Here is a 26,077-nt window from a genome sequence, read left to right as displayed (position 1 = left end):
CCCTGTAGTATTACTCTGTGATGCTCTGTAGTATTACTCTTTGATGCTCTGTAGTACTACTCTGTGATGCTCTGTAATATTACTCAGCAATGCTCTGTTGTATTACTGTGTAATGCCCTGTAGTATTACTCTGCGATGCTTATATTGTATTACTCCGCAATGGTCTATAGTATTACACAGCAATGCCCTGTAGTATTACTCCGCAATGCTCTGTAATATTACTTTGTGATGCTCTGTTGTATTACTCCATGATGCTCTGTAGTATTACTCCACCATGCTCTGTAGTATTACTCCACGATGCTCTGTTGTATTACTCCGCGATGCTCTGTAGTATTACCCAGCAATGCCCTGTAGTATTACTCTGTGATGCTCTGTAGTATTACTCAGCAATGCCCTGTAATAAACACATTCATTCATATTGCACCTTATTATCCAAAAAATGCACCAGAAGAAATTAGGTTAAATGCATTGAGGCTTAAGTTTTGTCACTTGAGTATTTTTCAATGTATAAAACTTAAGCTTAAAACTTAATTAAAGCCAAATGCAGACATTCATTATGTTCCATCTGGAAATATTTTCTCAATCCCACAGAACACGGAATGTTTAAGTTAAGCCGCTGCTATTTTAGGAACGCCAGCCACCTGAGCTTGGAGCTTTGAGCGAAGTGTTTGGAGAAGTCACTTCTGCAGTGACTGATAACTTCACAAGACTGTGAAAATACCAATGATTCCAACTCAGAGAGCTAATGTCCCAGAAAATCTGTGGAAGTTTGAGAATTCAATACATTCCAACTGAAGGGAAACAGAAATCTGAATGCTTTTAAAATTTTGATAAACCTCCACATACTTTACTAGGCATAAGAAAAACAGTTTAACTTCTTTTATATACCTCCGCAAATGAGGTTCATGCAGCCTCTCTGCTTCGATGGTGTTAGAAACATATGCAAGCTCACTATCTTCGCCCCTACTGTGTGTGTTCTGCTGTTACCTGCTGTCCTATGGAGCTCAGTGCTATCAATAATATTTTCTAGGACAATAATATGGGGTTAATTAAATGACAATATCAAGCTTTGCACTCTCTGAGTGGGTTTCAAGCCTTTTTTGTTGCTTTTAATGCACATAACACCGTGCTTCTTTAACACAATTTCTTTCTTTTCTTGTCTTAAAAATGCATTACATGTTCGTGACCAATCGGAATGTTAAATGAAGTCTGTAATTGATTTGGAGGATAATAGGATAATTTAGGAAAATAATGTTCACCTTTATGTAATCATTTCGGTCTCTACGTAATATTAACTTTTTCTTTTCTTAAACACTTCAAAGAAACTTGGCAGAAATGTTTTTTTCTAAATGTTAATGGATTTACATTGTACTAAAAAATTAGAATTTGAGCCTCTATTATTGTTATAGGACAAAATCTTTATTGCATTTAATCAATTTCAGTTTTTTTATCAGTTGATGTGGATATAATCTCTTAAGAGTTAAAGTCTGCAGGAATATCCAGTATTGCATCTCTTTGTGATGCGTGTATATGAAGAAAGGAAAAATAATAACTGCCGTTTAACACAAACGTCTCTGGTGAAACATGCGCTTCACTCAAGGCTGAATTCTCGTCTGTGTTTCAAGTTTCCACTCCTTTTACAGAGTGAGCTCTGTGTCTTTATGACATGCAGCCTGTAAAGTTAACCACTCGCTAATAAAATTAAGAAGGAAAACAAGAAAAAAGCATTTTCACTTTTGTTCAATGTCCTTTCTTCTCTGATTCCAGAACTTTCAGTGCATTCTTCCCCATGGGAGTTTTTAAAAATGTCAGGAAGAGGAGACACAATCCCTCCGGAGCTCCGTTCACCTCCCAGCGACACACTTACATCCGTTGTGAACTTTGGCTTCTTTTCATAGCACTTTGTTTTCCAAGTTTCCTTCCTTCCTGGTTTCCCTTTTCTCCCGAATGTTTATCCTTTCTATGGCACCAGAACAACAATGTCCCACTTAATTTGGGCTTTTGGAAGACACAAAGCGTCTGGAGCCAATGAGCTGCGAGACTCATGTTAAAGTCATTTTGAGGTCGAAAGTCTGCGGCGGGCCACAGAGGACTCGCGATCATCAACATCACACCATAAGTATGATGGAGCTGCTGGGAAGGAAATGTTTCGGTGTCAGCACAATTATTTGGATCTTATTTTGCCTGAAATGCAGATCAACATTTTTGCATCTTATTTCTTGTTCTTGTGTCATATAATAGCTATTATTACCCGCTTGGAATCCGCTCCGGCTGACAAACGCAGCCCGAGACACTTTATTATTAGATTCCGACTCACCTCATTTAGTTCCTCATTCGCAGTGAGACAGAGAGATGGAGAGTCTCTGTGCGGCTGCGGAAGCACTTAATTACAGATGCCAGCTGAAGTCTAAAATCTGACTTTTCTACCAGCTAATCCATAATGCATGTTGGAGCCAGCACCTCAGATCAATGAAGGAAACCAGTAATGAAGTTTGATTCCAGGTTTACTGTAAATAAACATGCTTCCTGGTTCACTTTTGGATGTCAGAGTAACACACGCCTGCTAATAGTGTAACTTCCAGGATTTTTATAAATACTAATTACTTACTTACTTACATAAACCCATGGATGTACTGAATGCATCATCGTTTATATAGTACTTACTGAGATAACTTATTTACTGTGTATTAAATATGGTATGAAATTCATTCACATTTAACCTACTGTATTTAAACTTGTGCATCAGTTGATAAAAGGAACCAAAATCCTATAATCCTCCCTTTAGGACAAAATATGTATGGTTTGAATGTCAAGAAAATTGAAAGTATTTGAATTTCCATGGGGGTCTTTTGTCCCCCTAATAAAATGCTAGAATTCTGAAAATATTTGCTATATATTGTAGAAGATAAAACAATTTTATCCAGTGATTTGAGTGTTCATAAGACACGCAGACAGTCCTACGATGTTATGTATATAGATATGATAAATAGGATGTCAAAGAAAGTATCCAGACCAAACTGCCATCTTTAACTAGTCTAGTTCGTCAACCACACAGCATTCCCTTTCCATTTGAATGCCAACACATTTGATTGGCTCCGACTTTTCCAGACTGGAAGAATGTAACTTGATGTTTTTATTTAAATGCTTCATCAAGTTCATCCAACCATCAGAGGTTAAAAAGGAACGTTCATATCCTGTTGCGATCTGAGAAAAATAAGCTCAGTAGCTGTACTTTTATCTGTGCATCTGAGGTTATGGAATGAATGATGTAAGAAATTTGATCAAATGAATGCCAAGAGAACATTGCTAATGATGATGATAAAACGTACGTCGTGCTTTGGGGTTACATCTGGAGTTAGAAAGTTTTTGAAGTAACCAGCACTCACCATCTTCTTCTTACCTCTGCTGCTCACACGGCTCTGTTCAATCCAGACAAAAAAACATCTCTTTATACGAACATTTTCTCAATCATTTATTTTAAATGAATGTAATTTGTTTAAAACTTGTTGACCTTATATACATCTGATAATGGTTTAAGATAGTAGGAAATCTCCTTGGTTTTCACAACTTGGGATACTCAAGCTCCACTCGATCTAGTATTCGCCGAAGTTCTTTCATTCTTGAGGTGATGGGTTTTTATAATCCTTTAGTTGTTTGCTGTTCCCCCGCCCCCGTGTACGTGTGATTAGCGACATAGTTCAAACAAAAAAGGGTTTGGCTTTTGGCCTAAGAAGTTGCCAGGTCAAATCCTAGCTCCGGATGATATTGTGTCGTCCCTAATTGCTGCATCACAGCCTACTGCCGTCACTTTGTGACTGTGTGTGTATGGATAAAATCAATAAAAAGTTGTTTTGGAGAAATGTGCCTGCTGAATATATTTATATTCAATTGAATTACCTTATTGGCAGAAATGATTTTAGCCAGATTTTTAATTTCATCATGTTAGTGGATATTATGTGGAGGAAAGAGGTGCTTGTAGTCTAGGTCGGGATCTTCATTACGTTAGATTTTCTGAATATCGGAACAGACTGCTGATTGGTTGATGCTGAGCGGAGGGACAGGTGGAGGTCTGAGCTTATATGTTGGAAACACAGGAGAAATGATGACATTGTATATGAAAAAACTATTGGAAGCCAGTGAAAGGAGCAGAAGCGAGGGACAGGTTCGGAAGGTGTAGAGACATTTCATGGATTCTTGAATCACAAAGACAACTTCAAAAAAAAGAAGGTTTTCTGTGCAGACCATTCAACGCTCACAAACTCTTTCCAGACACTCAAGTGCTGCACGTCATGAAAACCTCCTTCACTATTGTGTCTGTTGAGCAGCTGCATACTTCACACACTATGACATCACTAACTTGACCTCGCCCGATTCATGTATTCTTTTTTTTCCCCACAAGAATCCTCCCTCGTCTTCCCTCTTACATCTCTCCGCTGCTCTACCACATGGTGGTGGACGAATCATGTCCATGTGGTTTATGTGTTACATGTCGCAGTAATCTGGATTCTGTGCTGCTTTGATCAGTGAAGACTGAGATCAGTAATCCGCTTGAGCTCTGGATGTTTACCCCGGACACATACACTCGCACACAAGTGTGATTAAAACACAGATGTGAATGTCTGGTCAAGGGAGCAGTTCTGTGGAGGTGATGCAAGGGCTGCTCTTGACGTCATGAGGTTTCTTCTGTGGTGTCAGATATATGGGTACGCTCTTTTGGCTTTGCATGGATGGAAGAGGAAAACAAGTAGTTGTTGAATACTTTTTATTTTTCCGTTTTCTTTAATGTGAAACAAATTCAGCTTTTCAAATGAAGTGAACATGTTTTTTTCTTATGTGTTTATAATTTAACAACAGCCCCATTCGGCATTAACAAGACTTTTGTACTGTATTTTTACATATTAATTTGAAGATTTATAAAATGGAAAATGTGGAGGAAAAAGAGTCCAAATATGTATTTAAAACATTATGGTGCAGTGTCAAACCTTAATTTATAGCTTCAATTAGCCAACAAATGAAAACACTTTCCCCCTGAAATGATCGTTTTAATTTAGAAAATGAATGTAATCCGCCACTTAGTTAAGCTAATAATCTTTCATTAGTGACAGCTATTTATAGAAAAAGTCCTGTTAGATTATAAGACAGTATGATTTTAACATTGCAGTTTTTTTCATTCATAAAAAGCAAAAATATTTGTGTGTGCACCATCTATGTTCTTGACAACAGCACAGATGAAATAAATAAATGTAGATGCATGACTGTCTGATCAAAATGTATAGAAACACCAACAAACATAATGTCGGCTGAAGAGCGGAACATCATTTAAAGAAAATTATGGAGGTGATGAGCCGATAAAAAGGAAACAGGAAAGAGAGGAAGCCAGGAGTAGAAAGAGGTGCTGCTACAGTCTCCCCTCTGCATTACATCACTGGGATGCTTGGACTCTGATGACATCGTCTGAGCTGGGAGGGAGGGAGTCACTCTTGGGGATGATGTCATGAATAACCAATCACATTCAGGTGTGGCTTTGACGTGTGGAGATACTTGGATTTTCTCCCATCGTTTTTTTAATTCATTTTTATATCCAAAAAAGGAAAACACGACAATTTCTCTCACTCAGAAAATAGCTTAAAACCTGCTTGCTAAGAAAATGACTTTTGAGATAATTAAATATAATTAAATTGTTTTAACAAACGGTAAACAGACAGATGTTAAGAAAGAATAACCTGTTTCTCTTTTAGCCGATGCAATTGTGGTATTAGAGTGTTGTTACGTTCCAAACAAATGCTTCTCATATGCGTTCTTGAAAACCTTTCCAAGTACTTGATGAGATCAGATGGGAAAAGTGTGATCTTGGTTGACGCCTTTCAGTCTCATATGATGGAAGAACTGCATGTTCCCACTTTAAATGACATTACTGTGCTGCTGTTAAGCTCTAAATATCTTCAGTTGTCCACCACTTAACCTCAACCTAACCTTCAGATTGAATAAGATATCTGAGAAGTGATATCTGAGAAGTGATTTCAAAGTCACTCTTTGGTTTAATGTGGAACATGCTAGTTTAGTATTATTTGCAGTGAGACTAGTGACTCGAACCCTGCCAGTCAGACCAATTTGACCCCTTTGTGTTGAAACCCTTTTTTGTTGCCGGGCCTCGTTTTTCTCCTCCTCTGTCATGGGAAAGCTGTAACATTTCCTAACTAATACCCTCTTTCTTCAAAGTCTTTGTTTTGGTTTTTTACAGTTTTCAAAGGTATTTAAACTGTTTTTTCTGAGTAAACATTTGGCAAAGAAATGTTTTTCCAGTGCAGTATAACTGTTTTGTGAGGAGCGTAAATGTCTGAAGGCATTTCCTCCGTCTGAGTTTAAATGGGTTCTGACCAAGATCATCACAAACCCTCCAGTCCCGGCCCATTTGTTCCACACAGCCCCGGGCTACAATACACCCCCACATACAATCACCTGAACCGCAGAGTGCACAGTCTGCAAGCTCAGACAAGGAGGCAGTGTTCACATGTGCCTGAGGTAGTGGGAAGTTTGGGCTCACAGCTCAGTCTGCTGAGGTTCAACTCGATAACTTCTCAAACATTTCTTGTCTTTGTCGACTTGTACCTGAGCAAACACGTGAACCCTCAACCGCTGTTATTGCTGTTGTGTCGTTACATTTACCAATGACTTCATGAATGTACGTGAAGAAAGAAAGTTTTTGTTCAAAATGTCTGGTTTATCTCTCACTTGTCACGACTTTATGAACACATGGTAAAGTGAAAGTTAAGTAAAGATAAATCACAGTTTGATTCTACATTGGCGGGCAAAAAAAAGAAGCCTGACCGATGTTATCACAGCAAAGTGGTTAGAGGGGAAGATTTAAATGGCACTATGGCTATAGCCTGTTGTAGAAAGAAACTTGAGATTAAATGCGGAATAAAAGTAATGCTGTGGGATAGAATTGTTGGTATCAGTTGATGGCTAGCAGATTTTTGACATCCTTGTCAGAGGTGATAAGTTCTTTAGTATGTTCTTATAGACTAAAAGTATGTAGCCTTAATAATCTCAATTCTTCTAACGTTATTGTTGAGTAGTTTTTTCGTGGCTCACAGGTTGTTTTTTGTTGGTAATGGCTCAGCTGTGGAGCTCATGGTTCCTCACTGTGTTGTGCAACGCCATCAAACCGACCCACAAGTTTATTATTTTAATTAGCAAACACAAAAGCTAGGTGACCAGAACAGAAGGTGCATTGCAACATGGGGGTTTATTATGGATAATGTTTATTAGTCCATACCAGATAAGATTAGCTCTTCAGTATTGCGTATTCTTTAACACAATATGGAATGAGATTTTTCTCTCCAAGTCACTTGACATTTGACTCCATTTTTGTGATTCGATTGTGGGACCAACATTCAAAACAAAATGGAATTCCAAATTACCAACCAATCCAGAGAGTTTCTTTGGAATGCAATAATGTTATTACAGGTATTCTGTTGAACCATAAGTAAATAAACGTATGTGGCAAATCCCATAAAGCTGATAAGGGCACCACTTTAGTAGTTAAGGTTCTGGCATTTGAACCGAGGATGTAACAGCCTTAACTAGGGAATAAAAACACATTTCTATAAATGGTTTTCCAGACACAACAGTATGATCGTCAAGAATGAATGAGGATGTGACTTTGACATACCTGCGTAAACTACCAACCTTATCTGTAATGTTAACAATACTCCACAATAAACAACAACATTGTATATCTCAGGCTATTTCAACATCTTTACAGTTCTTGGTCCAGTACCTGTGAACATGTCAGGTGTTGTCATCATTGACCTGTAATGGTTGCTGTTGGTTTTCTAACTGAGTATAGCTGGTGACATTGGAAGACGCCTCTAAAAATGGTAATGAAAGGGAGCCGGTGTGCAGAATCATTACTTCTATAGGTGGGTTTCATCATAGACTGGCACCACGGCACCAGCATAATTCCAGTTGCACTTTGAAGGCTCCTCAGAAGTTCAGTCAGTGGGGTTTAAATACAGTCAATTACTTCCCAGTATATCTCAATTTTGTTATATTAAGTTCAAAGAGTGAATCCTCTCCAGAGACTCCGGTCCTGATGGGCTTTTTTTTTTTACCAGGTTGATCCTAAAGTAGCTTAAGAAAAAAAGAGTTCCGTTCCCCCTTTTCTAGTGCCGGGGTGGATTTCCTCCTCCAGCTGTTCCCAGGATCTCCTCTCCAACACCCTCTCTCCACCTGCCTCTTTGTCGTTGTCATGGGAGACCAGAAGACATTTGAGCCGACGGCAAGTTGACTCACCACCTACTCTGACCAGGAGTTAATGAAGTGTAGAGGCTGCGTAACAAACAGAGCGCAGCTTCATCAAGCAGCTCTCAGGGTCTTAGTTAATAAATGACTGTCATGTGCAGAAGCGTTTCCTGGTGGAGGATTGTCTTACTGAAACTTTGGTAACTCATTCTGGTCATTGCACAATACTGTGCAGCATGTTCAACAGCGCCCCCTGCTGTTTGAAACAAATATTAGATTCATTTGTTTGTCTCTGGGATTTTTAAAGCAATATCATGTTATAAAGGTCAACCATTTATTTAAAATGAATATATTTTGGGGGCAAAAATGTAGATACTGTATGTCTAAAAATATATTTATTTTCCTTTAAGTTATTTTCTTCCGAGTCATTTATTGTGTAGCATGGAAGGAATAAAATGTATTATCATTCATTGTAAAATTACAAAAACGTTGACACATACATACATACAAACCCAGGGATACATATAAGCTGAAATGATTTTAAACCTTTCAAAAGATTTGGACAAAATATGAGAAAATGAATTAAATACAAATATAATTGAGTTAAACTATTAAATAGAAATGCAATATACCAAAAAATGACTTAATAAGGAAAATCAATTTGAGATAAAAAAAACAATCTCAAAGCTGGTCTGATTCAATTGATAAATCTAATGTCAAGATTTACAAAATAAAAGGTGTTTAATGATGCTGCATTAGTAACAGATAATCTCTTCATCCTTAAATAGATTTCAGTGCTGATTTAAATAGATTGTGTTTGTCAAAGTAGGTTAAACTCATCGCTAAGTCTTGAGTTAATCTTTATTTAGCTTGTTGTCCACTTAAGGTTGTTATCTTTGCTCTTGAGTTAAAGATCTACAAGTCGCTCTAATGAAGCCGCTGGTAAAGCAAGCGTGAAATCAATTTGTCACATTTATAAATAGGAAATAATATCCCAAGGGAGACAAAGGAGTTTCCTGTATTCCTGTAAATCTTTAACGACTAGAATTTGTTTTTACTGCCCTACTCTCACATCTGGCTTGACGGCCGTGTCAGGACCGATTGTAACTCACATGTGCAAAGACCACTGTGTTGCCAGTCTGAGCTCAGACAGATGTTTTTGGGGGTCTTAACTGGGGGCAGGGGACTCGTGGTCATTAGCAGCTGGTGACGCCTCATTAGGCTGGCAGAAAAGAAGTCGACGTAAAGCCGTCTCAAAGGACAGTGTGGAATGTGCCTTGAGTCCTTCCTAAACATGAAGCTCGCCACCGGTGTGGTTGTCAAGATGAAGTCACAGCATCCAAGCTACAGTAGCAACATCATAGTCACCAACTCTTGATTAAGTCAACACAAAAATAAACAACAATTGCCAAAGTTAGCACTGAGATCTATTCATTCTAAAGATTGTAAATATTGGCTCAATTTGAGTCCCTTTAAATTTGTGATTGTGTTTTTGATTTGTGAAAAAAAAAGTGGAATTGAGTTTTAGAATTATGAAAACTAAATGATTGCTTTATTTTGACTGAAGCTGTACTTAATTGTACTAATTCATATCTTTGTTAGGTTTGCCCGTTTGGCCTTATGTTGTTCAGCTATGCTCCATTAGCCTGATCTCGGACTGGGTGTTCTGAGTCAGTGTTAGCTACCGTGGCACTATGGAAGTAAACAATGGAATTGAAGACGGTATAATTACACGTTATATTGCGAGTCATGTGGAAGTGTCCAGTTTTAGGATTTTTATAAGGATTCTAGCAGTTGTTTGTTGATTTGAGGGATTTATGGTCCCGTCCTCAGACCATGGAAAGTCACTATTGGCTGTTTTAAAATGACTCCCAGTTTGCATGATTGTCTATATGCATATGATGGTTCCTATTTTTTGCATAAAAGAGTGAGTCTCTCACTGCAGAAGAGGCTCGTTCTGATGTTTGCTGTAGAGGAAAAACAATATGTTTTATCAAGGAACCAGAAAATCTTTTGTAACTTGCTTCTCATGAAAAAAGTTTCATGGCAGATTTCAAGATTAATGGCACACACTCCAGACCAACAAGCGTGTGTTTAGTTTAGTTTAAGTTCAATCTTACAAAACTGAACATAAGTGATGATGACCCTGAATTCAACATTCTCTTTCTTAAAAAAAACTAACCTTGGAATATCAATAGACTGGTGAATCATGATCTTCTCTTTGACCTCAGCTCATTCTCCAAATGTCGTAATGCATCGTCCTCATTACTGAAGACTTCTTCAGCTTTACACTCACTCATGAACAAGATCACAAACACTAGAACTCTAACAAAGGGTAAACCTAAATATGATTCTAATAGTAAAGTGTAATGGAGACTAGAGTTGGGTAGTGAAATACTTGACTGGGAAAATATGGGAGCTGAGAATTTCAACAGGAGATGTGAAGATTCTTGGATCAAAGAAGAATTTCCCTCCTGGCCTGAAGAAGTGCAAAGAAAAGTTTGGCAGTGGATTGCAAGAGATAGACTGCTGCCTTCATCTTAAGCATACTGACACTTTGAGTCTTTTCACACGGTGAAGAAATCAGGGATAGAGATGAAGTAATGAATCACTGGTATGTGATTGATATATGTAAACCTATCACCGTCACTTTTCTTTTACAAGCATTTGCTTTTTTAGCTAACTCTGCTTTTCTCAAGTGTTTCCAGCCAAATAAATGTCTACCACAGGCTCCTTCATTGGAAGTCCGTCTGCCCGGAGGTGTGTGACTAATGCTACATGAAGGTGTACATTTATGTGAGAAAATGCTGCTAGGTCGCATTGTTGTTTCTTCTCTACCCCTGAGAACTTATCTTTCTAATCAGCCAATCGTGAGTCGGAACTTCCTCTGTGAAGCAGGTCACCTCCACACTGACATGTTTGACAAGATTGACGGTGTTGCAAGAGAGAGCGGTTCTTGGTTCTTAGAGGTCGAAGTTAGCTGATCGAACCTTCATCTTATCGACAGTAAGTTATACTATAATATATGTAAGTAGAGGGTTTAAAAAAAATACATTCAATTATACATGTATAAAATAAAATGAACATTTTAATAACAATGTTACCCAATATGTTTCTTTTACTCGCCTTATTCATGACAGTTATCAGTTAAAATACTGCTTGTGTAGGTACCTGTGAATTCAACACAAAGTAGAAGTCATATATATATATATAAATACTGACTATATAAATATAAATACTGACTAATAAATGCACAGGTATATATATATACCTATTTATATATATATATATATATATATATATATATATATATATATATATATATATATATATAAAATTGTGACTTATATTGTTTCTGAAATTATTATAATTATTTATTATATTGGATTTTTTTTCTCTTTAATTTCCATATGACATTCTGGACCTTTACGAATAATACATTCCCTCAGACTGTTAGACTGTATTGTTTGATTAGAAAAGTCTCCCAGCTGCACAGAACCTTCCTCCACAGCCCACACAACGGACCTCTGTGTGTGACTTCTTGATACTGAGGGAGTGATAGTTCGTCTGAGTGGGAGTGTGAGCAGTGATGCATTCCTCTGTTATACGTGTCACACACAAAGTGACAGTAAACATCGGGGGCCCTGCTGCATTCTGTGACCTGTGTGTTCACCGTGTATCTCGTTGACAGCACAAAGAATATTCGGAAGTTTACCAGATGCATTTAAAGAATCTGAACAAAGGATGTTAAGTACGTTTGTCTTAAAGTAAACACTACACACTAAAATTAGGCCACTCAGTGAGAGGTTAGTATCTTTTGCTTCTTTCCTGAACTGCAGTTTCCTCTCACAGTTACTGTGTCTGTCTGACTATCTGAGGTTTTGAACAAAAGATAAAAAGGTGCATTTAATAATTGGTAATTGTTTATAAATGTTTGTAAAAATAAAGAAAACCAGTATCCAAATATAGATGTCAATAATAGTTTCAACTATTGTTGTTTTATTGAAGGAAAAAAAAAGTAAAGATGAGAGCGTTAATGTTGACTGCTGTCACCCTCTGAGAGTGCAACATGTTGAAACCTGTTCACCGGTCAGCCTCAGAAATGTTAGTCGACAAGTTTTGCGAATAGTCAACTCTGACTTTTTATTCGTCGCAAATCCATCCTTCGTCCCTCCAGCAGATGCGAGTGCAGGGACATAAAATGGGACAGAAAGTGTGTAGACTCGGACGTGACTGCTTGTGTCTGACATTATCCATCAGCTGCTGTGTTTGCTCTCTCGCTCGACTTACGGCTCTCAATTACATGGCTCACAAACCTGCTCATTGATCTACACTCTCCTGTCACACTATACCTTTTTTTGCTGCATTTCACATTTGCATCTGCGAGAGAATGAACTCAAACATACATCCACTGACTTGTGATAGTGGCTTCTACCAGGCTACCAGTTTTTATTGCTCAATTAAATAATGAGATATGCAGGAGTATGATTTCTAAAAAACAACATCACGATCAAAACTTGTCTGACCTAATTGTGTTCATCGGAAGTTGATTTTACGGCATTAGTTGAGTATTTTTAAGTCCCAGTTTTGGACCTCTGTAACAAAAAGAGCTGATGTGTGTCTCTGAGCATCATCTGCCAATATGAGTTGTGTTCGTAAAGAGGCCAGTATGTTTTGAGTTTGAGCATTTTTTATGACCTGCTGCACTTATTTACGTTCCTCTCAAAGACTGCGACAGAGATTCTGCCCCGAGGGCGACGGGGGTCTCGCCGCCCTGTGCCCTGGAATGCAGTTGACTTTCTAAATCCCCACCAGTCTGTCCTGGGGCAGGGCCTATCTCAAGCCCCGTTTCTTTCCACGTGAGCCGCCTGTGGAATCTCTGAACAGCAGAGCCTCCGTCGAGTCTCTTATTCCTTCTCTTACTGTCGCCGTGTCTTGATCTTGAGGCGGAATGAAGGAAGAAATGGCAGATGAAGATAAAGATTGTTCACAGGATGAAGGTAATAGAAAAGTAGACACACGGCCAGAGAGCGATAACAGCATTTGTTTTTTCCTCTGAGTGCAATTTAGTTAGCAGTGGGGAAGCTGTTGGGAGTTTAAAAATAGTGTTGGAAATACATGAGACACTGAGAGGCTCTGAGAGTGAACACGGCAAGAGATTGTGTTGTTGGACGAGGCTCAGTCATGATTGTCTTTTTAGCAATTTTGTCGCTTTATACTCACTGGTTATTGTGTTATTTCACTTGAGAGTATTACTTTTTCTGCATCACCTGAAAGAGAAAGTGAAGAAAACTCATATGTTAAGGCGTTAAAGAACTAAAAAGTTTAGGCTACAGCAAAACTGCATTAAAATGCTGGTATGAGGCTTAAGAATAACTGAATTCATCTTGTTGTTGAACCCACACACTACACAAACTGAAGTCTGTTTCCTACACAAAAAAACGATCTGAATATAAGCCTTGGAGATAAAGATGAAAATACACAAAATAAGTCTAATTTAAATACTAATATTCTTGAATCAACTTCCTGATTTCTGTGAGATCCTATACTGTATATGTTGTATTAGTGGTTAAAAAAATAAATAATTAAAAAACAAAAGGAAAGCGGCTGATAGTGATCCTGATGCTCAGTTTCTCACACAAACTCAAGCAATGATTTGTTACATTCACCATCCTCATCCAGTTAAGAACTATGGCCTAATAAGGAAATGCAGATCCATTAAATGCTCCAGGTCATATATCTATAAAGGCACCAAGATCATATGATGTGAGCAGCTTCTCTACAGAGGAAGCAATGTTGCAAAGTCTTGTGCATTATCTCTCCAGCTGTGGATTATGCAAACACTTGCAAGGTTCCCATAAAGAAGACACATCACTGAAATAAATAAACCTATATTAACTTTAGCTACCATGACATGTGATTTCAATCTGATCCAACCAAGACTTGTATTAATCCTCATCTTTACATATTGAGCCATCGACTTCTTAATTTTTTTAAACATTTTTATAATTACTATTGAATGTAGCAATAATCCATAAAAAAATAGAAAAAAAAAGAAAACTCCCTTCCAAATGAGAAACAAAACTATAACACACTGCAAGTTCATGAGAATAATAATTGAAGTACAAATAATGATACATGAGTCGCACAAATACAATCTGAACATATACACAAAAACGTTATATGTATTATATACAAATATTTATACTGATATTGAGATATCGTTGCCAGTTTTCTCCTGAAATAAAAATATTGGCTGCTCTTTCTTATAAAGGGTTAGTGTTTCCTTTATAGACAATTTTCTCTATAAGCAGAAGTCTGATTAAACCCTTTAAAGACTGGGTAAATGTTGGAGAATGAGAAGCTTCCCATTGAAATAGAATAAGAAGCTTTGGAAGTAATGTGGAGAACTCTACAATTATTTTAAAGTAATTGTTTCGATTAAGGTCTCGTGAGACACCAGATATGGAGGTTGCACAAGATCGTATCTGTGAAGATAAAGCATCACAAATTAATACAAAAATGAAAACAATAAATTATTCCCAGCACAAAAACATAAGAAGAAGAATGAGTTCTTCATACACGACTCAATCTTTGGCTTAACTTATTTTCCCAAGAATATCTTGGTGTAACTTTTTACCATATGTTATCTTTTAAAGGGGAAATCTGTTCCCTTCCGGCTTGTTATTGTTAGTTCAGTTGCTTCCCTTCAACTCTGAGCTCCCTTGAAGTTTCATCATGGCCACAGCTCTAATTATTCAAATCTTTCTGTTAACAAATTCGTGTTGAAATCAGGATAAGTTTACAATTCCCCTTGTGTTTCTACGGCAGCTTGGCTGAAAATGAATTCATGGTTTTCATTTGTGTCAAGAACTATGGGCTCACATGGAAGCGTAGATCAAGGTGTCACTGTTTTTGTTATTCTTGTGATGATGACACACTGTACGTCTTTGAACTTGTCGTCAAAACATCGGCACGTTCTCTGACCCCTCTGTTTGTCTCCCTCCCTCAGAGCAGAGCAAGGGTAACCTCAGGGTGACCTCTCCAGAAGACGTGGAGCACCTGAACCGCAGGCAGGTCTCGCCCAATGGAACGGCCGGCTCACGAGGGGACGCCAAGGGCAGCAAGACGGTCACTCGGAGACACACGTTAGGGGGGGCTCGCAGCACCCGAGAGATCCTGGCTATGCAGCCATCAGACATGGATAAAAAGAGGGAGGCTTTCCTGGAGCACCTCAAGTACAAATACCCCCATCACGCCTCTGCAATCATGGGACACCAGGAGAGGCTGCGGGAGCAGGTCAGTGGATTACCACACATTTACATTAATGCTGATACAGCACTCTGTTCAGGATTTGTTTTATATCACATATCATATCAGTTTCTGATTCTCACTGTTCAGTGTTTAGACGGAGAGATTTGATCTAAAGTAAAGTAAACAGACTATAGTTGAATTCAACATATTGCATTTGAGTATTTTTCCATTTATAAACTGCTTTAATAATTCAATGACAACGTTTCTCCATCAAATATGTGTCGTCCAATTGTGGGTAGATAAAGTGGCATGCATTTCTGTGTAATCTATAATGTATTTTGTAAAAATGTGGTGGACTTTTAGGGATTATTGTGATCAAAACAATAATTAAAGGTATTTTTGCAACATGTTTTGCAAACTGCACCTCTTGAAAAAACAGTGTTTTGTTAAATATCTTGTACTTTTCTTTAATACATGTCGAAGTCAGAGCCAATGTTTGTTTGCAGCTCCCATTTCTTATTTTAAATTCAAACTTACGCAACCTCAATTATGTTTATTCTGCTCAGTGGTGAACAACAAAACCTCACCTGTGTTACCTCAGATGGGTGTGTACTGTGCTCTGGCACTGTATTCCTCTGATATTTGACAGTTGATTCAGCTTCTTCATTAAAATAAAGACTTGTTTTTCTTCTTTTTTTGACATTTTCCTGATCACAAATTTTAAAATGTGGATTAATTAATTTAATATAATGAACTAAAACAAGGGACACAATTTAGTATTTGTAACTATGTTGTAAATAGATAGATAGATGGATAGCGAGATAGATAGATAGATAGATAGCGAGATAGATAGATAGATAGATAGATAGATAGATAGATAGATAGATAGATAGATAGATAGATAGATAGATAGATAGATAGATAGATAGATAGATAGATAGATAGATAGATAGATAGATAGATAGATAGATAGATAGATAGATAGATAGATAGATAGTGAGTTAGATAGATGGATAGCGAGATAGATAGATAGATAGATAGATAGATAGATAGATAGATAGATAGATAGATAGATAGATAGATAGATAGATAGATAGATAGATAGATAGATAGATAGATAGATAGATAGATAGATACAATAATAATAATAATTACAATAATAATAATAATTATTATAATAATAATCATAATAGAAGTCAAAGATCCAAGCTGTTTTGGATGCAAGTGCTTGTGTTTGCTGGAAGAGAGTCTAAAGATGGAGATTTGCTCACCTGGTCTGTTTGCGTGCACTGGGTCACAGAAGACAGAGGCAAACATACTTGTGTAGCCAAAACAATCAAGGTAATGGTGGGCCTGGCACTGGGCCATGGAGAGGGGGGGACTTGGGGACATGGTTCAAGTCATTGTCCCAGGAGGAAGTCTTGTGATGTTTGCGTGCAGCAAACATGTCATGTTTTGGGGGTGAAAAGGTCAAATTTGTTTTCTAACCAGTTGTATTATATAAATCTTTGGAGAGAAAAATTACATTTCTTATCAATCAAACTGTAACATAGATCAATGTGAATACTTGAGTTCATAGTGCACTGTTGCATGAAGTTTTCTTTGGCACTGCAGTTTCCTCCCGTAGTCATACAAATTCCTTAATGTCATTGTGAGCTAATATTATTGAAAGATGAAGTTCCAAATGGATCATGGATGGCTGCACAATGCAGTAGTAAGAGATGAAGACAGTGACACTAGTGTGTGAACAAGACAGCAATGTGGAGTCTAAAGGATCCAGATGGTAATCCAGAATACTGCTGCAATAACATATCCTGTTCCTTGTCTTGATTATTTTTCATTTAAAATCTATTGATAACGTTTTAAGTTATACATCGACTTCTAATAACTATAGTACTGAATTATTAGTAAAACGGTCTCTAGTAAACATGTAATTCCAAAACTCACAGATACTATAACTTCCTCTGTGAAGGTAAAGACACTTTCATTCTTTTTATTGTATTGCTTTGAATAGACGAACAAGGAAAGAGTAAATGTAAAGTACATTTTGGAGGAAATATTTTTTTGATGCAGGTTTTTTTCCAAAAAAAAAGAAATGTAACTATAATAATAAAACAATTATTTTAAACTTTCACTGATGTGAAAATTAAAGATTCAATTATTTAAAGTTTAAAATATCATTGTGATTTTTCCATGTCATTACGACAGTGTTGTGTAAATCTTATTCCGTTAATATACTGTTGGCACCGGAACGATACTGGATTCCGCGGAAAAACTTTCAAGGAACATGCTGAGTCGCCTGAGAGAAGTGAGGGAGAAGTTTGTTGTGAGAAGGAGGCAGTCAGACAGGTAAGTTCAGCTCTGGTCTGGGGTGGAGTCTTGGTTGCCATGGGGACCGATGATGTCACCGCTAGAGGGGCTCGGTTTACTTGAGTCTCGCTGGCGCTCAAGTCAGTGCAGAGGAGGCGATGAACGGAGGCTTCTCTGGCGACATGGATCTCTCTACCTGCACGGGAATATACAGCTAAACTTCCTGCACGAACCCGGCTCGGTCTGACACGATCAAAGGTAGGAGGTTTTTCTGATGGATTCGCGTCTTAGGGTTTAGTTTTCAAGCAGCGACTCAGAAGTTAGTTTGGTGCTGCGGACTGTCAGTCAGGTGCAGCACGTTTGACCAAAGATTCTAACCTAACCTTATTTCTCTTTCATTAACATGGCGCTCATAACAAAAAACAAACGATGCCTTCATGTGTCGACACTTTTTTTTGCGTAAAAGTATAGATATTTTAACTTAAATCCTCTTTGTGAGACATCATTGTATATTCTTTTAGGTAGTTTTATAGGATATGAGTAGGAAATGGCTCAAATCTATTCTATAAATGTTTATTCAGTACGTCACGGCTATTTAAAACTATTTTGCATGAGTAAATATTAGCCAGAAAATGAATCATCAAAACAATTCTTTAAAATTGCGTAATCGTTGTTGTTTACCTAGTTTATCTTTTACAGGTGAACAAATGATACATGTTAATAGATATTAGCTAAAGTTAAATTGTGCTTGATGATGCTAAAAGATTATTTATAATCTCTTAGGGGTGTTTAAAGACATACATTCATTTTTGTTTCTCAGGTGTTTACTCAGGGAGATGAGAAAGTACAATAACCAAGTAAATATCTGTTGATGATTAGTCAGTGGAATATTTGTAGTGTCATATAATTTCATATTCAAAAATTCATTTTAACACCTGTTTGGTAGAGACGATGAGATAAAACACATTTTCCATATCTACCTATTGTCTGCTTGGACAGCTACCGCTTTTGAATCTAAAGTATTTTAGACACAGTATATTGATGAGAATATTGTCACTATCTTTTGGATTTGACAATGTTTCTCATAAAGTAATGCTTTTATCATTCATTTTAATGTAGAAACAATTTCCATATTCGTTTTTTCAAATTTACTTTTAATAAGACGTACTTACTTTCTAAGATACAACAGTTCTGACAGCTAGTTAGATGTATGATATTCAATCAATTTTATTTTATTATTATAAAAATTGAAAATAAAAACAGCCAATAAGATGAAATCTGACATACAGTAAAATTGGTTTTCTTTCCAGACCTCATTCATTTGTCATTGCATTTATGACTTTGGTATTTTTATTTATTTTTGCTTAGTATAAGTGCATCTACAACTTTATTGACATGTGGTCCCCGAAAACAATATATGTGAAGGTCCAGCTGATTGGACAAAAACTTGTTCAAGCTAGAAAGTGCACCAATACGCTGTCTCCCTTAAATAATTTGCCCATTTGGTTGGCGCGCAAAAAGAAAAAATGTGCTCGATACATCATTTTTTTTATCCATTGTTTGCTTTACAGTGATTTATCTTTTTTTTACGTCAATGCTAAAGAAAACAACTCAGTCTTTTCACACAACACTGTCAAATCTAAGATTAGTGCGGGAGATTAATCCGCTGCTTTCATGATACTGCCTAACTCCACCGGTAAAGCCACTTTACTGGCAGTGGTGCATGTTTTCAGAGGTGAGAAAAAAAGTGTCTCAGGAGGTTTAAGTTACAGAAAGGAAGGTCTCTCAAGGTGAGATAGAGGTGGGGAGGAAAATAGCACTTTAAAAGGTTACCGACCCCTCTGCACCCATTGTCATCGGCCAAATACTTTGAACACACATCCGCAATCACACACACAATCACACATACAGTTAGATTCTCTCCTTCACAGCACTTACCGACAACAAAAGTTTAATTTCCTTTGCAGTCATTGGGCCTGAAAAGACCTGGATCCCACCCAAGGGGGATGAGATAACATCCTATTGGCCTGACCACCACCCATCCTCTCGCCCTACTCGGCCCAAGGGGCTGTGACAAGCACACACAGAACTGCTTGACTGATCACAAACACACCGAAATCCAGCGTTCCCTCCCTCCACGCTTGTGTCTGCGCCTTTGTGTGATGAGCTGTGACTTGCTCTGGGATGCGAACATAGTTGAGCAGCCATGTTAGGACAGCTGTCTGCAGCTGTGGACACCAGAGACGGATGTATAGAGGCAGACGGATGGATGAATACAGCCTGTCAGATCCTTGATGCATTTTATTTTGGTTTTGGGTTTAGTAGACGATACACTTTTGCTTTTCTCAGAATTAGAACTGGTGCTTAGTTATGAAGGAGGAGAATCATTCGGTTCCCTTATTACACCTAAAATAAAAAGACTCTTCATTCCTTTTCAGTTCTTGATAACTGTATTGATTTTTTTTTTTTTTTATTGATCAGACTTGCTGTTAAAGTAACATTATTTTGAGTGAATACTAGGAGTGTGTATTGGCAAAAATCGGACAATAAGATACGTATCACGATGCGGGGGCGACGATATAATAGTATTGTGATACTGTATCAACAAGGATACCTGAGTCTGGAATTTACCGACCACACGACTCTTGACAAAGTATAAACGTGTCCAAAAATCAGCTTTGAAGGCTGCTGTGGTCGACTGTATCCTCTCGTCCTCAATCATCTCGGATCTCATTGGATTTTATTGTTCCTTTAGCTTTGGAGGATGTAATGACTGCTGACATCTAGCTGTCCAAAGTTAAATTGCAACACAAAAATCAACAAACGCTGTGCAATATTATATAAAAATAACCAAAACCTTTTTATTAAAGAAATAGATTATAATGTCATTTTATAATTCGATCAATGTTGCAAAGCATTCCCCAACATGTCAACCTACTATTATGATTCCAACCCATATTGAAGAAAGTCGGAAAAAACTAGAGCCTTAACATGTCATTGAGTCGTATAATAACTATACTATACATTTAGAATGTTTTTAAGTAAACTTTTGTTGCTATCTTCCTGAATTGACCAGTTTTGTGTGACGTCTAGTTACACAAACAAGACACACGGTGTTAATGGTGGTGTCCACTGACCTGTCCTTTATGGGAGCTGCACCAGTAGGGGTCATGAGAGGGGGGTCAGCACCCCAACTGAGAGGACAAGTGGCCCCTGAAGTGGCGCCAATGCTGAATAATCCAGAGTGTTGCGAAGGGTTAATCTCCTGGAACAGAAGGCCCAGATGAGGCGGCCTCAGATCACCACTGATGAGTCGAGCCAGACAGAATCTTCCAAACTGTCTCAAGCGTCGTGTTTGTGTGTTAATCAGTGCAGCTAATCAGGTCTGAGCTCTTTCTCAGCACGATTACGCAGCGTAACAGAGCGATACCAAGCAGAGATTACGATGACAACAGGAGTTGAGCTTATCTTCTGTAACGCAAGGAAACTATTCTATAAAGCGACATGCTTGTTATTTCCAAAAGGGTTCGTCTTTTTTGATGGACATGAGTTGAGGTGAAATCTCAAGCACCTCTCGAACCTTTCGACCCAACATTCCACATTCTGAAGCCTGAGGATAGACCACTTAAAGATGTCTACAACCAGAACTGTGATCCCAATTGGGGGCCTTTATTGGGTTGACTTGAAAAGGAAAATAATTAAAAAAGCATGAAAAATAATCTCTCTCTTTCTTTAAACTGTTATAATTTTAAATATAGTGTCATCAAGTTGAAAAGACAATATTGTACATTTGATTCTTATCCCACATCAATTTCATATTATAGTTTGAACCCCCTCCAACCTCATAATTTTAGACATGCATTTTTAAATGTCACTGGAAGATAATGAATGAAGTTCTTCTCCTTTATAAAACTCTTTCTTGAATGTCATGCCAGGGTTATTAGGAAGAAACTTGAAGGCGCTTGGCCCAGATTAACAAGTCTTTATTGACATCTGACTTGTGAGTGACATTTACACATACTAAATAATTAAATATATGTATCATCAGTAATTTTTCTAAGGAAACTGTATTATAAGTCACATCAAATTTCCAATATTATTGTTGTGGTGTAAAACATTGTTCAGGTACACTCGGTTTAATGCAAACCGTTTTTAAGAAGTGATGCACTACTGTCACAGCATCTAAGTCAGTTTTAACTATTTTGCTCTATTATACTCTCGTATGTATGATGTCCCTTTGTTACTTGATGTTCAGCAGTTATTGACAGATACGTTGATTTGTACAAAGTAAAATTCCAGCTCTTATATCTACCAAATGGGGGTTAACAGGAAATATCCCCCCAGCTCACCCCCGTCCATATCTCCATTTGCAAGTCTTTTCTCGCAGCACATCTGGACTCCACGTTAGGCCAAAGGTATGAATCCGACTTCAAAAGGAGAATCAAAGACAGAAGACCATCATCATAGTTTCATCCAAAGAAGAAGCACATTCGAGCATCTGGCTGAAATCTCCTCTGATCTTTTTCCATGACTTCCATAAGGCACTCTTGTTTGCAGATGTTCCAGACACTCCCATAAATATACTGTCATATGAATACATCTGTAACCTTAGAAGTTCTCAGATTTGCCGTCTTGAATAATAAACACACCTGGTTAGAATATGGAAAGATTTAAATTCCTATTAGGTCAAATAAAAGAAATTCACCATTGGACAGGATAATGTATATTTATACCAATGTTATTAATTAACTTCAACATATTTAGTGACCTAAAATGCAAGCATTTTTTTTATAACAGGAGTCAATCCAAAGCTTTTATATTTAATTATAATCAAAAGGGACATTTATCTATCTTCTATGCCTCATTCCCTTATATCCCAGTTTTTTTGGGAGAGGAATGGGACACCCTGGACAGAAGATGGTCATACCTACCGACAATTTCCCCAAGTTCCCAATCAACCTCTGTATGTTTTTGGACTGTGGGAGGTAACCAGAGTGCCTGGAGTAAACAACACACAGAAGTTGGCTCCCTCCCAGCCTGGAAGCGAAGCGTTTTCATAGCTACCTGAACTGCTGTATTTAGCACTAGTAGTACCTGCTGTTATTGATCCATGTGCGTTAAAGACCTCCGTGGAGACATTCTGAGGTAGATGCGATGGTGTCTTCTGTGACTGACAAGGTCAAAGGTTCTGTCTGTATCTGATTCAATAATATATTGCATCACCTGTGTAGGTGTGCAGAAGTAGCAAGGGAGTCTTTTGCATTTGATAAACTGATGAAAAAGCAAGTCGAGACGGATCAGACCAGAGCTTTATGCAAATACTTTGCATGTATTTGTTTGGGAAGGGAGACGAAGGAAATGGAGAGCAAACATGTGCCAGGGCGAGACTGCGGATCATAACATGCCAAAACACTGATCCCTCCTGGGTTAAGTTTGGACCTGTGAACTTACGTAACACCATGACTGCTTCATTAAAACACCACCAAGCAGCGTGTCGCTCATAAAACACAATACATAGCAACATAAATTCACTTGCTTGCACCCGAGTGAGTTCCTCAAGCTTTGTTGTGCTCATAGATATCAAAGAAATACGACGGTTGTCAGTAAATCCCCAGACGTTGTGTCATAACTACTGGTCAGTGTGTTGCATTAATATATGTCTGGCAAATGCAGTGATAAACTTATGTCCTTTTTATTTTAAAATTAGAATAACAATTCTGCCTGGAGGGATAAAATAAGTTCTTACTGTGTTTCACCCACAGGTGTTAATAAGAGTTAGGCATTTTGGCGGTTTGATAAGAGGTGGCCACGATGACAGGATAGTGCATATTGTTTGTTTTTATGCTCATTTGGTCGTGGAACAGACTGTTCATCCTCTTTGAGTAAGAGAAGGAGAGCAAAACGCTGCCCGGGCTAAAATAACACTGGAGGAAGACGACTGCTTCCTTTAGATTTGGGGGGTTTCCAGCTTCACATGGAAGTCATTGTTTGAAGGATCTGGCAACGACAAACATGGTAAAAACTGACATCTGAATTTCATACATCATATGATCTTTATCCTTCATATATTTGATACCGTTCACTCGTGAACAAACAAAAAGTAGGATGCAACTGTTCAATTGTGCTAGATTAGCATTTGTTGTTTGATAACATTGTGGCAAATCTTCCTCTTGCTGTGTAAAGAATGTACATGCACTCTCTGATTTTTTACTCTGTCGCTTTAAATAACTGTTTTCAGACAAGAGGGTGAAGATACATAGCAGCTGAGGTGCATTGATTTTTTTAAATAGACTCTCACTATTAATGCAAAAGAAAAATATGCATTAACTTGAGATTGTGTTATCCTTGTTTGGCTTGTAATGCTGTGAGAGCGGTGTTTGATTGCTCATTTGTTTCTACCTGAGAAAATAAGAATTATATATACTAAAATTACATTTATATTTTCTAGATGATTAAGTAAATCTGGGCTGGGCAATTTAATTTCCTCAGGGGCCACAATATTTAAAAAAAAAATACATTATCTATTAAAAGTACAATTAAAAGGAACAGGAGAAAAGAGGTCTTGAAACATAGATAGAGTTGAACTAGTAACTAAATTGATCTCTGTCACGATACATTTCTACATGGTCAGTTTTATAGTATTAATTTGAATATTTGAGTATCTACTGCATAGATAGAGTGAGAGGGCTGCATGTGGCCCCCCTCGTCTGCTTTAATAATAATTCACTAAATTGCTTTTAGTGTTCTTAGAAAGTTACCTTATTAGCTGCTGGATTTTACCTTTACAATTATACTAACTATACTAACAGTGGCTTCATATATGTCTATGTATGATTCATTCTCACGTTCAAATGAGTCATTGCAGCGTTCAGGTCCCTCTAAAAAGAACGACTTCTTAAACGTTGGCTGGATATAATATCAGTTTGACCACAGCAATTAGCAACAAGGCAATTTCTGAAAGGTCATGCAGGGATTGGATTGAGGGATTAGAGCATGAACGCATGGCGGGAGAGGTAGATGCGGGGGGTGGGGGTCACTGAAAACGTGCGAGCAGTGAATAGAAAAAAGGATGACTGTGGGATTTTGGAATAATGTCATTAAGTCTGGGGGGATAAAGAGTGATGTTCGGTCCACACACTGAGCACCATCCTAAATTGCATTCATGCTGTTTTGGTGTCGGTGTTCAGTATTTTTAAGGGTTATATTCATGAGAAACATCACTTAAGCGTTTGTTTATTTCAAGTATTTTCCGACTACAAGCCTCCCAACGTCCCCTGAACGATTGCATGTGTCTGTGAAAGACAGCATATACTTGTTTGACAAGCTCTTAGCTGTGTGGACGGCTCACACTACATATCACTTGTCAGTTCAGGTTGTTTGAACGAAGGCACTTGTCTCTTTCAATCTTTGCTCACCTGCACAACCTTTTTCCCCCTAACAGCTTTGCTGCGAATCTAGAACCATCTACAGACCTGAGCACCACATCTGCTGGGTGTCAATTGGCTGTATTCTGTATTCTTGAGATATCAAAAATGTCCCATGAGGTGAAAGCGTTACACAGACCCTGTCATGGCTGACCGAGGCTTTTTGAAGCTCGTGGTTAAGACTTTTTAGTCAGTAATGAGTCCAAACTTCTTTTGTCTCCATCATGTGTAAACTTAGAAACCAAAGTTTTTTTATTGCCTTTTAACTACTTTCTGAATTTGCAGTTAATGTTGTGTCATTTGACTGTGAAGCTTTTGGTACAAGTGGCATCACCGAGTCATAAAGACAATTAAATTGGTAGGTTTTTGGCACTAAAAGGCCATTTTGCGTTGTTGACATTTCATGCTTCCCCTAATTATCCTCCTGGAAATGGCCTCTTGTTCGGCGACTGCATTTTTAACGTTAGTTAAAAATCTTTTTTTAAATCTATTATGTCTCCATCATACTTTTAGACTTTTAACCAACCTATAATTCAAACTACAAACAAGAACAAACCTTAACTGCGGTGAATGCAGGTCAGTGAAGGGTTAACTGCCACCACTGACTTGTGTTTATGTGATTTGCATACAAAGAAGACCAGGTTATTACAGTTAACTCTAAATCCGCTCTCTACGCCAAATTGACACCCGACGTAAAAAAGCCACACCAACCTTTATGTTTACATTCCTCTACGTCTAGAAGGACAATATAGAGTGAGTCCAAAGAACTTGTTCTACTGGTTCAGGTGTGCGCTCACTTTGTGTGCGTTATTGTCATTTGGATGTTTGCTGCGCACCTTGGC

General features: G+C 37.8%; 1 protein-coding gene across 8 annotated transcripts in view; it reads left to right on the top strand.

Moving 5' to 3' along the window:
- The window catches only part of LOC148082700 (sickle tail protein homolog), a 102,955-nt gene that overhangs the window by 42,450 nt on the left and 34,428 nt on the right, over nucleotides 1-26,077 (top strand). For 7 of the 8 annotated variants that reach the window (XM_087789969.1, XM_087789966.1, XM_087789965.1 and 4 more), the window contains exon 2: nucleotides 15,260-15,546. In XM_087789969.1, the coding sequence (XP_087646095.1) occupies nucleotides 15,260-15,546 (287 nt within the window). Of the gene's footprint in view, nucleotides 1-15,259; nucleotides 15,547-17,919; nucleotides 18,070-26,077 lie in introns of those variants that run through there. The other variant, XM_087789971.1, reaches the window with a different exon arrangement.

This window comes from Callionymus lyra, chromosome 4, assembly GCF_982586985.1.
Source record: "Callionymus lyra chromosome 4, fCalLyr1.hap1.1, whole genome shotgun sequence".
NCBI classification, from domain to species: Eukaryota; Metazoa; Chordata; class Actinopteri; order Syngnathiformes; family Callionymidae; genus Callionymus; species Callionymus lyra.
Note: the sequence above shows the minus strand (reverse complement) of the source record. Positions and strands in the feature narration are given on the sequence as shown.